The 14,771-nt window shown below is 42.0% G+C and overlaps 1 protein-coding gene across 1 annotated transcript; it reads left to right on the forward strand.

The window, feature by feature from the left end:
• Nucleotides 1-14,186: 14,186 nt before the first annotated feature.
• Nucleotides 14,187-14,771, forward strand: LOC311350712 (C1q-related factor-like; the record flags this gene model as incomplete). Its single annotated transcript, XM_084470779.1, has 1 exon — nt 14,187-14,771. The coding sequence occupies one exon, from the start codon at nt 14,187-14,189 to the stop codon at nt 14,769-14,771; it is 585 nt and encodes a 194-aa protein (XP_084326905.1).

Raw genomic sequence — 14,771 nt, forward strand, 5'->3', positions numbered from 1 at the left:
AAAGATGCTCCCCTATGCATTTTGCTGCATGACATTCGCCACTTATTCAAATTGTAGAGGTTGAAGCAGTCTGTATTTTGGTCACTTGCCATAACACTGTCATGTGTTTTATTAAAACACCATCAGTAACATTTAAATTGAGCTGCTGTAGACAGCTCTTTTGTTTGTCAGATTTATTTCAGGGTTCAGTGCCTGTTTGTGAGAAACACACACACACACACACACACACACAGGCACACACACGCACACACACACACACACACACACACACACACACACACACACACACACACCACTCATTTTATTCTGTCAACCTTTCTGCATTACACATAATAAATACAATAATCTTACCAGCAGGTGACATGGGCAGTTTGTCCTTGAAATAACCTCTCAGACGGGCCTCGTCTCTCTCCAACTGGGCTGGGGGTCTCCGGCTCACTCTAAGACAACGGTCATTTAAAAGCAGTTCTACAACTACCTCTAGTGTAGCTAATGCTGCGGATCACTCCTGCCATCTCAATGTATGGATTTTAGCCTCAATTCTGTGTCATTACCGTCATGACGGCTTCGAGCGGGTGTACTTTTCGCAGGGCCTTGCTGTGTGTCGCTGCTGGCAGTCTTCCGTCGCGGCTGCACCAGGCGCGGTGCGGCTGCAGGTGGAGGCCCTACTTTCACTCAGTGTACCAATAGAGAAAAGACTTGAGAAGGTAGATTGATCACACAAGTTTAATCAACGTCATGTAGCATGTATACAATTCAGAGAAATGCATCAAATGAACGATTAAACGCATACGACACGGCCTATGAACTCCCAAACAAAGTAATCCTATTTATCTGCCAAATCCCGAGTAAATCATTAAAAATGTTTTCATCGGTATGTGATGAAAAAAATTACTTTTCTCAAAAGAGTCGCTGAACGACACGGAAACGTACCTCTGTTGTGCACTGGATCAAACCGTCAACTGGAACGTCCGTTGCTTGCAGAAACAACACAGAGACTGAAGAAGCTAATAACAATCAGAGGGAAATCGTCTAAATCGTCGAGCAATATCTCTTCAGATCAGAAGCGTCTTCAATATGAGAGCAGACAGCTGTCAATCAAACATTAAAGATTCTTAGAAAAAATAACTTCATGCAGCTCATTGTGACGTCATAGGAGAGATGACCTCTCGACCGTTGCCGTGAGTTTGTCTGCGTGTGTGTGTGTGTGCGTGTATATTTTACACTTGCACACACACACACAGCATATATATATTTATTTATTTATATGACTATTTATTTATTTATTCATAGGCTTACACACAGCTTTCCATTCAAATACAGTAAGCACCAACAAACAATAAAAGGACATTGCTACGTTGTTTGATTAAATATAATTTATTTCAGTTTCATTAAACAGTAAAATCAGGGCTGGAGAAACGTTTAAAAGGCTGCTATACATTTATACAGCGAACAAACAACTACATAGTATCAGTCAGGCAAGTGAATAATTGACAAGCACAATTTTTTTTTTTTTTTTTTGGGAAATCAAAGTGGAATATTAATCATAATGACATCTTTCATTCAGAGTTTGATGTCAATGTACTTGGAAAGAGAAGAAACAGGGACTCAAAATGATCCTTAAAATGGCATTGAATTCATGTCTAGCCCAAGACAGAAGTCACAGGCTTCCTCTAGATGGCGCTGTAGGCTGGCCGTTTCAAAGCTTGCCTGGTATACAAGTCAGTTAGTGATTGAATTCAACATGGTTGCTTTCAGAAGAACACATGACTCAGCCTTTATGCCGATGGCAGTACGGATATGGTGGACATCAGAATGTATTCACGTGTTTGAAGGCTCTTTGAAGCTGCAGCTGGGCGGGCAGTGGTGCTATTGCTAAAGCACTTTGAATCAAGAGATCCAACTGGTGAAGAAATGTTTGATTTGGAAATGAAGGAGTCAAGGCAACCTAGTGTCAATACAGAGGTTCACAATCATTTCAGTAGAGTAGCAAGATAAAGGCAACTCTGCCTCACATTCAAAAGTCTTTGATACAGATCTGAGAAAGATTCTCAAGCTTGCGCCCTCAAAATGGCTCTCTTTTGGCCACTGCATCAACCGCCTTCTTCCCCCCCCTTTTTTTTCAGAAGAGGTAGATGCAGGAAAGAAGGATTTGCCTCCAAGCTCCTCCAAAACGGCCTCAAGGCTCCAGCCTCCGCACGGCCCAGCTGAGAGGGCTTGAGTCACGTCTTTCTCCACCAAGCCAACTACTGTATATTATTGTTATTATTATTGTATTGTTTATATTATTAATACAAGTTGGGTCATATATTCTTTGTGTGTGTGTGTGTTTCATATAGTGTATAGCGTTCAGTCTCGTGTTCCAGTTATGTAGTAATTCAACATTATGTATTCCCAAGCCTTTATTCTAAAAGCCCTGCTAGTGCAATATCATATATTTTTACTTTTATTTTTATCAAATATATATGACGTCATTATGTTGTGGTCGACGTTTTCAGCATGAATGCATCCCAGCAAAGCATGAAAAATGTCTGATAAATAAAAACTTTATTTCATTTTTCCGTAGCTTGAACATTCACATTAGGCATAAGAGCATCAGGTAACAAAAAGGAAAAAGCGAATTAATGACGACCATTATCTTCCCTAGTAGTCGTAGTCGTCCGATGCGTCCCAACTTCAGCAGAGGAGTCCATGCTAACGTCCAGCTCACAAACCTCCGTGTTCGCGGATGCTGGCATGCTAACGACACTAGCCTAAACAGTGTTAGTCACTGCGTTTACATGACACTCGAGAAAATCTAATTATTCGGTTAGTCTGACTATGATTGGATTCTTAAGGTGCATGTATACACCTTAGTCGGACTAAAATCGGATTGAATCGAGTTTCTCATAGTCGGATAAAGACCCCTAGATTATTCGATAGATAGTCGCATTAAGCGTGCATGTGTACGTTCAATCGGATTGGAATCGGATTTTGCGTTCTGTGCATGCTCGAGATCTTTTCTTGGGGCCGTTAGCCGGAAGTAAAAGGAGACAGTAGTCGTGTTGTTGTCGCCGTCGGAAAACGAGAAACGATTTATTTTAAAAAGTGGCGAAGAAGATGGAGGAAGCCGGTGTCGTGCCAATGTATTTACCCCCTATAAGAGGTGTATCCCCGGCCGCGGGAGCGTGCATGCATTCACTGCTGGTTGAAGTACACACTACGCTTCGATTTCACCCAAGGATGAAATAAAAGTGCATGTTTTTCTAAATGTTGCTCATCAATGAGGTTGTGGTAACTTTGGGCATATCTGTCAAAATAAATGTTTTTTTCTTCCGACGTGTTTACGATCTTTAATCATTTATTGTGCCGCAGAGAACAGAACAGTGAGAACTGTAGCGTGCGGTGACACTAAATTACAGTGGGGCAGAAAGTACTGGCATATGACCACACCCACAATGTACATATTATATACATATATAATATTGTATTATATAATATTATATATATATATATATATAGGCATCACATCACTCACACTCGTGGTCCATAAATCCCCTTGTCTTGTTTGATGGCTATCTATCCAATTTTAACCTCTCAAATGTTTTGTTTTTACATAAACTCAACTCTGTTAATCACAGGTGCAACACCACTCGCCATATCTGCATCTGATATAGAAACTACGAAAGATACTGGCGGAATAATTTGAGTTAAAACAACAACAGTTCTAGAATATGACCATGGGGCAAACTACTTTACGACCATATAGGCGTCTATTAGCACGGATTGCAATTCTTATTGCAGCCTGCAGGGTTATGCGATAAACGTACGTAGGAACGCAGTCACTGAGCTGCCCTGCCCCAACATTGCATGACACGTTAAACTCAACTAGAATCGCCACCATCATCCAAAATTCGATGTCAGCAGACCAAAAATAGTTGGAAAGACTACAGAAACTATAGATAGTTAATGTGACAATCATATTATTAAAAATAGACTTGGAGCAATGACTTACTGAGGAACTATTTTTTTGGGAGCAGTTTGTAAGTAGTTTGCTGCCTATATGGCCACCTGCCCATATGGACGGCACGCGCCTGGTTGAGAAGGAATTGGGGGAAAATAACTTTAGCTTTGACTCTCTGTCCAGATTGAACCGCGACATGGAGGAGAAAGGGATTGTTGCCGTATGCGGACTCCCGCCGGAGGGGCTTCGCCGCCGCAGGGGCTCCGCCGCCGGAGAGGCTCCGCCGCCGGACTCCCTGCCAGGCAGACACACGGCAGACAACATTGAAATGTGTAATAGGCTAGAGAAAAGTAATTTTTCTTGTTATTCTTGATTCAGATCTTAGATTATTGGAGGTGAGACACAAAAGCCTATATGGTCGGAACAATGTGATGTCAGAGCAGAGGGTTTATTTTTTTCTAAATAAAGGGACGTCGGACTAGTGGGCTGTAGGACCCATGGGAATTTTTCAGGTTATTGAGAGGTCGGAAAAATGGAGCGTCGGTGTAAAAACATGTACCCGAACTGACAGCTGTCTACTGAAAACATCTTTCTCGAATGCCGCCTGAGTTTGTTGTTGCTGGTGACGTAAAGTTAGATTTTCTCACCGTCATGTATACTCTGACAATTGCAGTTGTGCGTTTGAGGAGCATAGTCGAACTATGGCTTTAATCGGATTAAGCTGTGCATGTAAACGTACTGACTGAGTACAGACAAGAACGCTGAGTAGAGAAAGAGCTCAATTGTAGTTTTGGTTTCTTCCACCAGGGGACCAGGGACAAGTGTATTTAAATCTGCAGTTTTTTTTAACTCCTTTGTCCGTTCTAATTATCTGGTCTAAATTCCTACCTGCCTTACCCATGAGTTTTTCTTAGTTTTCAGTTAGTTACCTTGTTAGATAGTTTCTTGTATTTGGTTGGCCCATCTTTCAAACTCTTTTTTGGCACGTTTACTTTTATTTGAAACTCACCCGGCCTCTGTGTCTGCATGTAAATCCTAGCTCTGAACACTGAACACGTCATGGGCCTATGACGAGTGACATGCATGGGGGTGGATCTGTCTCAACAATGTTTGTGTGCATATTGACAGTCCACCTTGAATTAATATTGTCTGATGGAAGACAAGCTCACGAGTGAACAGGGCGTTTCACTTTCTTTCACTGCTCATTTCTTGTGACCAATCATGTTGGTGGAGGCTGGGATGTGTCGCAGTAAACTTTAAAGAATTGTCTGAAACACTTGTTACAGTTTTTCTCAATTGCTTTGGCACAATTCTCACATGATAATGAATGTTTTCAAAACATGTTGAAAAAAAACACCTTGCAACCATTGGACAGTTGTTTATATTTTCATCTTTTAGGAAATCTTTGCAAATGAGAAAGTGCAATCGTCTAAAATTTGCACAATTACCAATTCAATATAATTTGCTGATCAAAGCTGATAATGAAATGATCTGAATATATATACCATGGATATCATCCAGTGAGCTTGAGTCTTTCGTGTAGCATTCCTGCTTTACCATGTTACAGTTCTAGGCTATACCTTGTTATTAGTGTTTTTGCATTATATTGTGCTGTGTATGTTTTCTATTAATAATTGTAAGACAGTGACTTTGCATTACAGTAAATATGTCCATGGAAATGTGTAAAAAATAACTAGTCCAGTAAGACTGAAATGTGGACTCCAAAGCAAATTGAGAAGAACTGTTCTGAACTGTTCTGTCGCAAATGAGTTTTCTAGAGGTGAATATTCCCATTACAAAACAGGAAACAGGACAGCACCCCTCCTGTAGCAGTTTCTGGTTTCCAGCTCAGACTCTGAGTCGTTGCCACCGATACCTTCTACTATAACATAGTAGGGCTGCTGGATCTGACCAAGTAAACATAGAGACAGAAAGACAACCCCAACCCTAACCCAGATTCGGCCATTTAGACAACTCTGGAAGGGGTGTAGAGAGAGGAGACCCAAAGGCATCGCCACCAGCAAGCCCATCAATCTTAGAAAAAGGTGCCTCTCTGAGATCTAAAGAGGCTAGAGAGTATGGCCTCAAAGCGCCATGGACACCGGTGGCTCCTCATCAGGAGGAGGCCAGGAGGATGCCGAGCAAGGCAAGGGCACCAGGGAGCGACCAGAGGGCGTGAGAAGCTGCAAAAGATGAATGTTATGGGTGACAATCGCATCAGCCAAGAGGGGGTTCACTCTGTGCATGTGATACTCGGCAACCCTTTGTTTTACAGTCCCCTAATAACTAGGTATTTACCCGGTAATAGTATAGTATATTTAAGCAATAGATCACGACAGGCTGTGGTATACGGTCATTATACCACAGTTAAGGGGCGTTGTCCGGCGACCCCCTTAACTGTGGTATAATGACCGTATACCACTGACTGAAGTGATCTATTGCTTTTATAAAACGGTTACGTAAGTATGGCGAAATGAAAGTCATAGACACCCTCAATTTTGAAAAAGCGAGAAAGTCGGAAAAGCATTTTTTTTAACGAATACAAAAAAGTAGTCCCTCCTGACTGCCTGCAAAGTGTACGGCGGTTGCTATGCAACACACTGTAGCGTCCTTCAGAGAGAAGGCTAGAGACAGTAGCTTGGTTCGCCGGCAATTTAGCCTACTATCGAGTTCACTCACCGTGTGCCTATTGCTTTACAACATTTCCACCCTCTCCAGCAATCAACATATTTTTAGGCTTCAGTGAACAATGCTATTGCTTTTATATATAAATAAACAACAGTTCAAGTTAGGTGCAGAGTGATACTGAACTATGTAAACTGAACGGGCGTCATAGCTGTGTGTATACGCTCAATATACAACAGTTGGGAACCAATCAGATCGCTTGATTTAAGCCACCCGTTTTATAATATTGGGTAATTACTACTGTAATAAGAAGGTAAATACAGAGTAACTAAAGCTGAAGTACTAAGAAAAACCTCCACTATTACCCATCAACTCAACTAAGAACCGTGTAGTTGTGACTGTTTTAGGTTGGTAAAAACTCAGATATAATTGCGTACTTCCTAGGAAAGTAGACAACCAGTTCTTAGAAACACCTCTTCTATTACCCATCAATTCAAGTGTAGTTATCCAAGGTTAATGTTGGTAACAGCCCAAGTTGAATTATGTACTATCTAGAAATTAACATAGTACTTTCCAATAAATTACTTTTTCTTACAGTTATTGTTCATAGCTACACCCATTTATAAAGGGTGTATTTAATTTACCTTAGAAACTATGGAATTGTTTTTAAAAACAATTGCCTTGTTTCCATGGTAATACCAGGCTCTTACCATACAATTTGTAATAGACTATTCCCTTTTCCATGCAATCAACACAAACTTGTACCATATATGTTCTGCAACATCGTTTACAAATTGAATCATTCGTTCACCAGTAGTTAAGCACTTCAATACTAGTTATAAAACCCAAACCACTGTTGATGAAAGACATTAAAATGAAACAAAAACAAAGGCTTCACTTTCAAACAATACATTTCTCACAAACAGGCACTGAGCACTGAAAACATCTGACAAAAGAGCTGTCTACATCAACTCAATTTAAATGTTACTGATGGTGTTTTGATAAAACACATGACACATGACAAGTGACGGGCTCTGTCCCATAAATACAGTTAATAGCACAGGAGGGGGCATCGGTTAGAGATAAAACACATGACTGTTATGGCAAGTGACCAAAATGCAGACCTCTACAAGGGGAGCATCTTTGTGGTCATTCGCCAACATGAGTCCACTCGATGAATGAGAGAAGGCTCTTTAGTGTCCTCTCTGTGCGGTTTCATTGCAGTCTCCACACCTGGGATTTGTAGGCTGACCAAGACCTGACACCAGGCACCTCCAAATCTCCCCTTCCATACGGTAATAAAGTAGCAGAAGACAAGAAAATAAACATTAGGACTGTCAATTAATGAACATTTCTAGATCATGTAAAACTCAACGATTATTTTGTTTGCACGGTTAAGAAAGGATGCTGGTCCTCTGGCCATTGCGTTTGGTCATAATAAAAAGAAAAAAAGGCATCGCCATAAATACAGTTAATAGGACGGGAGGGGGCAGGCTCTGTTAGCTCCGGTTAGCGCTTTAGCATCGAGCTAGAGGAGCTTCTGTCATTCAAACAACTCAGACATGTAGTTTAAAACCTATAGCACCCAACTTATTAAAATATCCAGATTTAGTCGGGCTCTGTCCCATAAATACAGTTAATAGGACAGGAGGGGGCGGGCTCTGTTAGCCCCGGTTAGCGCGATGCTAAAGAGCATCTGTACCGGAGCATGCTGCCTCAGCAGGTACAAGTTAGCAGCCGGTTTGATATTCGCCAGATATTCGGTTTTGATTTACCACGCAATCGGATTAATCAACACATTTACACTACATTACAGTGTTGAGGACACCGTATCGATAAAAATCACAAAGACATGTTGCTGCTATCTATGGCCGTTTCTCAATACCAAGTACGCAAACTACGGACTCGCGGACTTTGAAGTCCGTACTTGGCAAGTCCGGACTTCCAAGTACAGACTTCCGAGGACGCGAGTACGCACCTGCAATTGGAACTAGTGGTGGCTCGTTCGCGAACGAATCAGTTAGAACAAACGACTCTTTAAAACGAACGAACCGAACTGATTCGCCGCTCTCGTTTGTCGTCGTTCGTCTCGTTTGTTCTCCGAGACTCGACTCCCAGCTCCACCCACTAGTCGCTGACTCGCGAGTCGCCGTTCGTTCACTGACTGTGTTTAGCGGTGAAGACTCGAGGACTGAGAAGTCACGAGAGTCAGCCGGGCAACAACATCCCGATTCCGAACATGAAGCACTCCTCAGCTAAAAGGAACTTGGTTAATGTTGTGTTGATTGATGACCGTTTGAGAATGAGAACGAGGGAGGAGCTGACTCTGACCGACTCGGCTGAGGACGTGCATTCGCGATTCGTTTGAACGAGAACGAGGGAGGAGCTGAGTCTGACCGACTCGGCATTCGCGAACGTGCTATCGCAATTAGTTTGAACGAGAATGAGGGAAGAGCCGAGTCTGACCGACTCAGTGACTGAGAATCATGATTCACCGCTACCGGAAATGCGAACGAACAAACAAACGACTCTTCTTGGCGAACTGACCAACGCAAACTGATTCTTTCAAACAAATCATGAAGTCCACCACTAATTGGAACAGCAGTGGACTCTGATGACGTCACCACCTCAGCTCTGTTAACTGCTTTACGGCCTCATGTAGGCATATACTACTGAACAATATAAACAAATTATATAAAACTAAACCCCAGCCTCTTTCATTTAAAAATAGTACGTCAATATTTTTAATGAATAGGCCTACATTTTTGTTATATTTGTAAAGTGTTCCTATACATAGCCTATCATTATAGCTTACATCAGGGCTATTCAATTAATTTGAGACTGGGACCAGTTCATCAAACTGAAGCAAAACAAGGGGCCGGAGAATATGACTAATCATGGTAACAAATAAAGAAATGAACACAGCATATAGGAGTCGATATATTCTATTTTTTATGCAGAACAACATGTACATTATGATGCATTAAGACACATGGGCCCAAGGCATTGTTACATTCAAATTCAAATGTCACATTCAAACTGTCCTCTTTCTAAAACAGAAATGCAGCTAATTGGTAACTGAATACAACTCAAACTTTTTTCCTTCTAAAAAATAAAACAGACTGCCCCATAAATTCACACATGAACTACTGCTGTTCTCACTTTTGTCTATTTTGAACATGAATCAGACACCAGCAATATCACAGATATTTAAGATTGCACTCATTTGAGTGACAGGAAACAACAAAAACTAAAACCAAAGTGCACAGTATGGTGCAAATTACATCACTCAGTTTAGGTGAGCAATATCCGATATTTAGAATTACATTCATAGGCTATAACTGACAAACAACTTCAACACCAACAAATGGAACAATAAAACCAAAAACAAATTGGCATAATATGCCTCTGATTAGAATTAAACATAACAGTGGAGAACAACTTGGATTTGGTGCGCGTCAACATGTTGGTGACGGACGCTGCGTAATAACGAAGCAAGGCACAAGTAACGTCTTTGCATAATACACAGTACAACGGCAATGCATCACACACAACAATATTTATAGGCGTCACCTACTGGCGCATGAAGGTACAACACACAAACAAATGTATCCGCTCTACCTCCATTATCGCTTTTTCCGCCAGCTGTTTACGGACGTGTCTGCTGAATATACGGATTTGCTCATATGTAATAACACTCATATGTAATAACACTTCAAGGGCCACTACAAAATATCTCGGGGGCCGGATCCGGCCCACGGGACGCCAATTGAAGAGCCCTGGCTTACATACTAATATTTTAAAACATGGGAATGTGAAATGCATCCTGGGATATTTAACGGTCCCAAGTCCACACAAGTCACCTCAGATCCATCCTCGGTGGAACCATAGACATTATAAAGAGTAGACGCCGCATCGACCGCTACTGCCGACTGCCGCTGCCGAGCCGTGGGGCCGCCATCTTGGACCGGTCGACCGCTCCACTCAGTGTAATCAGTTTGGCTGGTGCAATGAACTGTCAGCGCATTTAATTCATCATACCTCACTGTCATACATGTAGCTATGATACAGGACACATGGTTCGGCGTGTTTTAATATTTCGTGGGCTTAACAGTAATAGAATATTCTGATATGATATGTCATATGATATATAAAAGACATTTCCAGTCCAACTAGCAATCAGATTGAAAAACCTAATGTGTCTTCAAAAACTAAACAGGGACAGGTAGTTTTTTCTCTGTCCTTGCGAATGCCTCTTCGATTTGTTATCAATAAAATGTCAAAAACATACCCATCTCATTCGTATTTGGAGTCTAATTGGAAGAAAACACGTAGAACCATTTTGAGCCAAAATAAATGGCAAATTAATGTTTTTTTTTGGGGAAAAAATATTTCAAGTTGAGATTCCAATCCAATGTGCCGTAGAGCCACAGAGAGTTCAACACCTGCAGTACTAAAAAACACAACTAGTCTTCTTCCTAAGAGCAGGAGGCAGCCAGATCAACTTGTGACCCGACTGTCCATGTTATTATAGACTATTATATTATAGTATAGTTATAGTATAGTTATTATATAGGTATTTGTCTTGTTTCCAAAAAGAAGAGGCCATTATGCCAGTTATTCAAAACCTAATGTTGTGTTTCCCTCCACTGCCTACAACCCAGCCAAAAACACTGTTATGCGCTCTTTCACTATCATTTCGGTCGCCTGATGTGGTGTCGTCTCTAAGCAAAGCAGCGAGCTCGAGAATCAATGTGACGCAAGGCAGTATCAATCGTTGTGTGAGGCACAACGTTTATTCAGCTCAACAAAGCATACGTACAGGTTGTTCAAGGGATGATAACGCCCCTGACTAATGCATAGGCTTGGTAAGTTTCTGCGACTGAGCCATGGAGGGGATCCTTTACAAGTGGACAAACTACATGACAGTTTAGTGATCTCCCTTTCTGTTTGACTAATAGACACTACAGGACCAGGATCCAGAGTCTAGATCCTGGTCCTGTGGTTGTCAACATCCTGCTTGCTTGTTGTTGGTTGTGTCTGTGTTTCACAAGTTAAGGCTGCACCACATCGCCAAACTCGCCTCTCTTGAACTGCACAAAGGGAGCACGAGAAAGCAGCTCTGCAAAACAGTCCTCTTTCAGGGGTTTTAGCTCATACAAAAACTTTTATGTGCTTGAATATATTATATTACAATGAATATATGATTAGGCTATATATAAATATATACATAGCCTACATAAACAATATATATATATTTAAATATATATTTATATATAGCCTAATCATATATTAATTGTTTCTTCAACGTATTAAAATAGCTGAATTTACTGCCCCTGTTTCTGCTTCTCTATCATATTTATAGTGTGTGATTTGCAAAATACCTATCATAGCCTACATCACATATCATAGGGTGACCAGACGTCCCCGTTTTTGGCTGCCTGTCCCTGTCCTAGAAAAAACGACCTGTCCCCGTTTAGTTTTTGAAGACACATTAGGTTTTTCAATCAGATTGCTAGTTGGACTGGAAATGTCTTTTATATATCATATGACATATCATATCAGAATATTCTATTACTGTTAAGCCCACGAAATATTAAAACACGCCGAACCATGTGTCCTGTATCATAGCTACATGTATGACCTTTTCAGCAACACATCCCGCGTGAAAATGTGTTTGGTATTCATTGAGGTATGATTAATTAAATGCGCTGACAGTTCGTTGCACCAAACTGATTACACTGAGTGGAGCGGTCGACCGGTCCAAGATGGCGGCCCCACGGCTCGTCAGTGCCGGTTGACAGTAGTGGTCGATGCGGCGTCTACTCTTTATAATGTCTATGAGGACCCCCCCCTCCCAAATGGTCTCCAAACAATTGCCCGTTTAAAAAAAGGAATATGGTGTCACAGCATATGACAAAATATTTTGGTAAAGGGTAGCTTTCAAATATTATGCCTGAACTTCAAGCAGAGCAGACTCACAAGTAGACATCTGGGTTATCAATATGTGCTTGAATAAACAATAATTGCATTAATTTTCACGTTTTTATATGCTTGGGACAGTCACGCCATATGAGCTTTTTCTGATTTGGCTTAAAATTGTGAATAACTGGAAGGTTACATTCAGGTAACCTGAATTCATTCAGGTAACCTGAATTCATTCAGGTACATGAATGCTCTGTATATTCATACAAAACAGCATTTTCTGAACGATATTACAACATTTTTTCACATATTTTGCGATTATTTACTTATCTTTGCCACTTGGGACCCAAAAAAGGCCATGTCATGTCAACCACCCATATACTATAATATATAATTTATTATATATAATATTATATATATTATCAATATATAATATTAATAATATCTCTACATACTACAACCTGATGTATCCACCGAGAGGTGATGATGCAGAGTTTAAGACATAAATAAAGCTTACCTTGTCTTTAAATTTCGCCATCTTGGAGGGGTGATAGGTTGAGAAGAGCGTTGTGGAAAAACAGACATTTAGAAAAGTGTTAGAATTCATTAACGGTAGCAAACTTGAAGAAAAAATGTATACTTTGCAAAAGATATGCTAATTAGCAAGATAGACGCTTCGCAAAACATGCTAATTAGCTAGACGATGGATTTAAACGTGAAAAATACAACGCAAGATACATGTCTTCTTATTCTTTGACTTCGGTCAAATTGGTCAAACAACGTTGACTGTGACGCAACTGTGACGCAAAACGTCATAAAAAGCCGACCTGCTACACCACAGTGCGTTGCCAAACCACCATGTTGGGCTCCGGGGCTGCAGCTGGAAACTACTCGTACATTGACCAGTTGATTTATGTTGATCCCAGTCTTCAGTTTACTTCTTCCAGCACCACTTCTTGATAGTTCTCCTTTAATGCCGATAGTCTTTTTAAATTTCCTTTATTTTCTCAAGTTTGTTCGTTATCTAGTCTACTGTTCTTTTGTAACCTGCCGTATCCAAATCTTTTTGTATTTACTCATGAATTTTACCTTTCCCCACGGCCCCATCTAATTTTTCTTGTATGTCCGTAGACTACCAAGTAGCGATTAAAGCATTTGTTTAGTTTATCGACCACGGTTGAATTGTTTTCTGATTTTGATGTGACGTCTGTGACGTTTGTGGTGCCCAATATGGGCCAAGCAACTTCAGGGAGCTGTGGCGGTGGCAGCTTTTGGGCACCAGCACCAGGCGTATTTGAGTTGGAATGCACAGAACTGGTGCTAGACCCAGCACCGGCCCGATGACAGTGGAAATGAGGTAACTGTTGCGCTCTATGGCTTGCCAACTGCCAAAGTCGGCAACGCGCCAACACCGCGAGAGGGGTGGAGTTGATACCAACCTGCGGTATAGGGGCACTAGCGTTTGTTTTTCTTGTTATGGAAACTCTTCAAACAGATTCTAACATGTTCATGTATCAACAAACGGCAGCTATTTATATGAGCTGCACTGGGACTTGAAGATCAGAACTAACCCCAGAGCTGGTAGAGCACACCAGACCGAGTCAGGACCAAATCAAGATCCACCTGAAGACGAACTAAACCAAGGCCAGACCAAGGAGCAGCTCAAGCCCAAACAGAAGTCCAGAAGAGAACCATGGAGCACACGTTCCTCCTCTTGGTGGCCTTCATCTTCTCCAGCGGCCAGTGCCTAGATACGGACCCCTCCAGGGACCCCGGCGCCAGCCTGGCCGTCCAGGCGTCCGTCCTGGAGCTGCAGAGGCTGACCCAGGAGCTGGCCCAGCAGCTCAAGGCTCTGCAGGAGAGCACATCGGCCGCGGTGCCCCGGGTGGCCTTCACCGTCGCGCTGGGCCATAAACTCAGCCCCGTCTCCATTAACACGGTGGTCAAGTACCCGGTGATCATCTCCAACATGGGCAACGGCTACAACCCGGCCACGGGCATCTTCACCGCCCGGGTGCCCGGCATGTACTACTTCAGCTACACCATGTACAACGATGGGAATACACTCTCAGCGATGTCTCTGATGAAGAACGGCCAGCCTAAGATGTCCACCTGGGACACCAACGGGGACGACCACCAAGACAGTTCCACCAACGCCGCCGTGCTGCAGCTGGAGGCCGGAGACAGCGTCTACACCCAGCTCCACGCCAACCGCCAGCTATATGACGACTTCATGTACTACAACACCTTCAGCGGCTTCCTGCTCTTCCCTCTGTAA

Source organism: Micromesistius poutassou (assembly GCF_964030765.1).
Source record: "Micromesistius poutassou genome assembly, chromosome: 7".
Classification (NCBI taxonomy): Eukaryota; Metazoa; Chordata; class Actinopteri; order Gadiformes; family Gadidae; genus Micromesistius; species Micromesistius poutassou.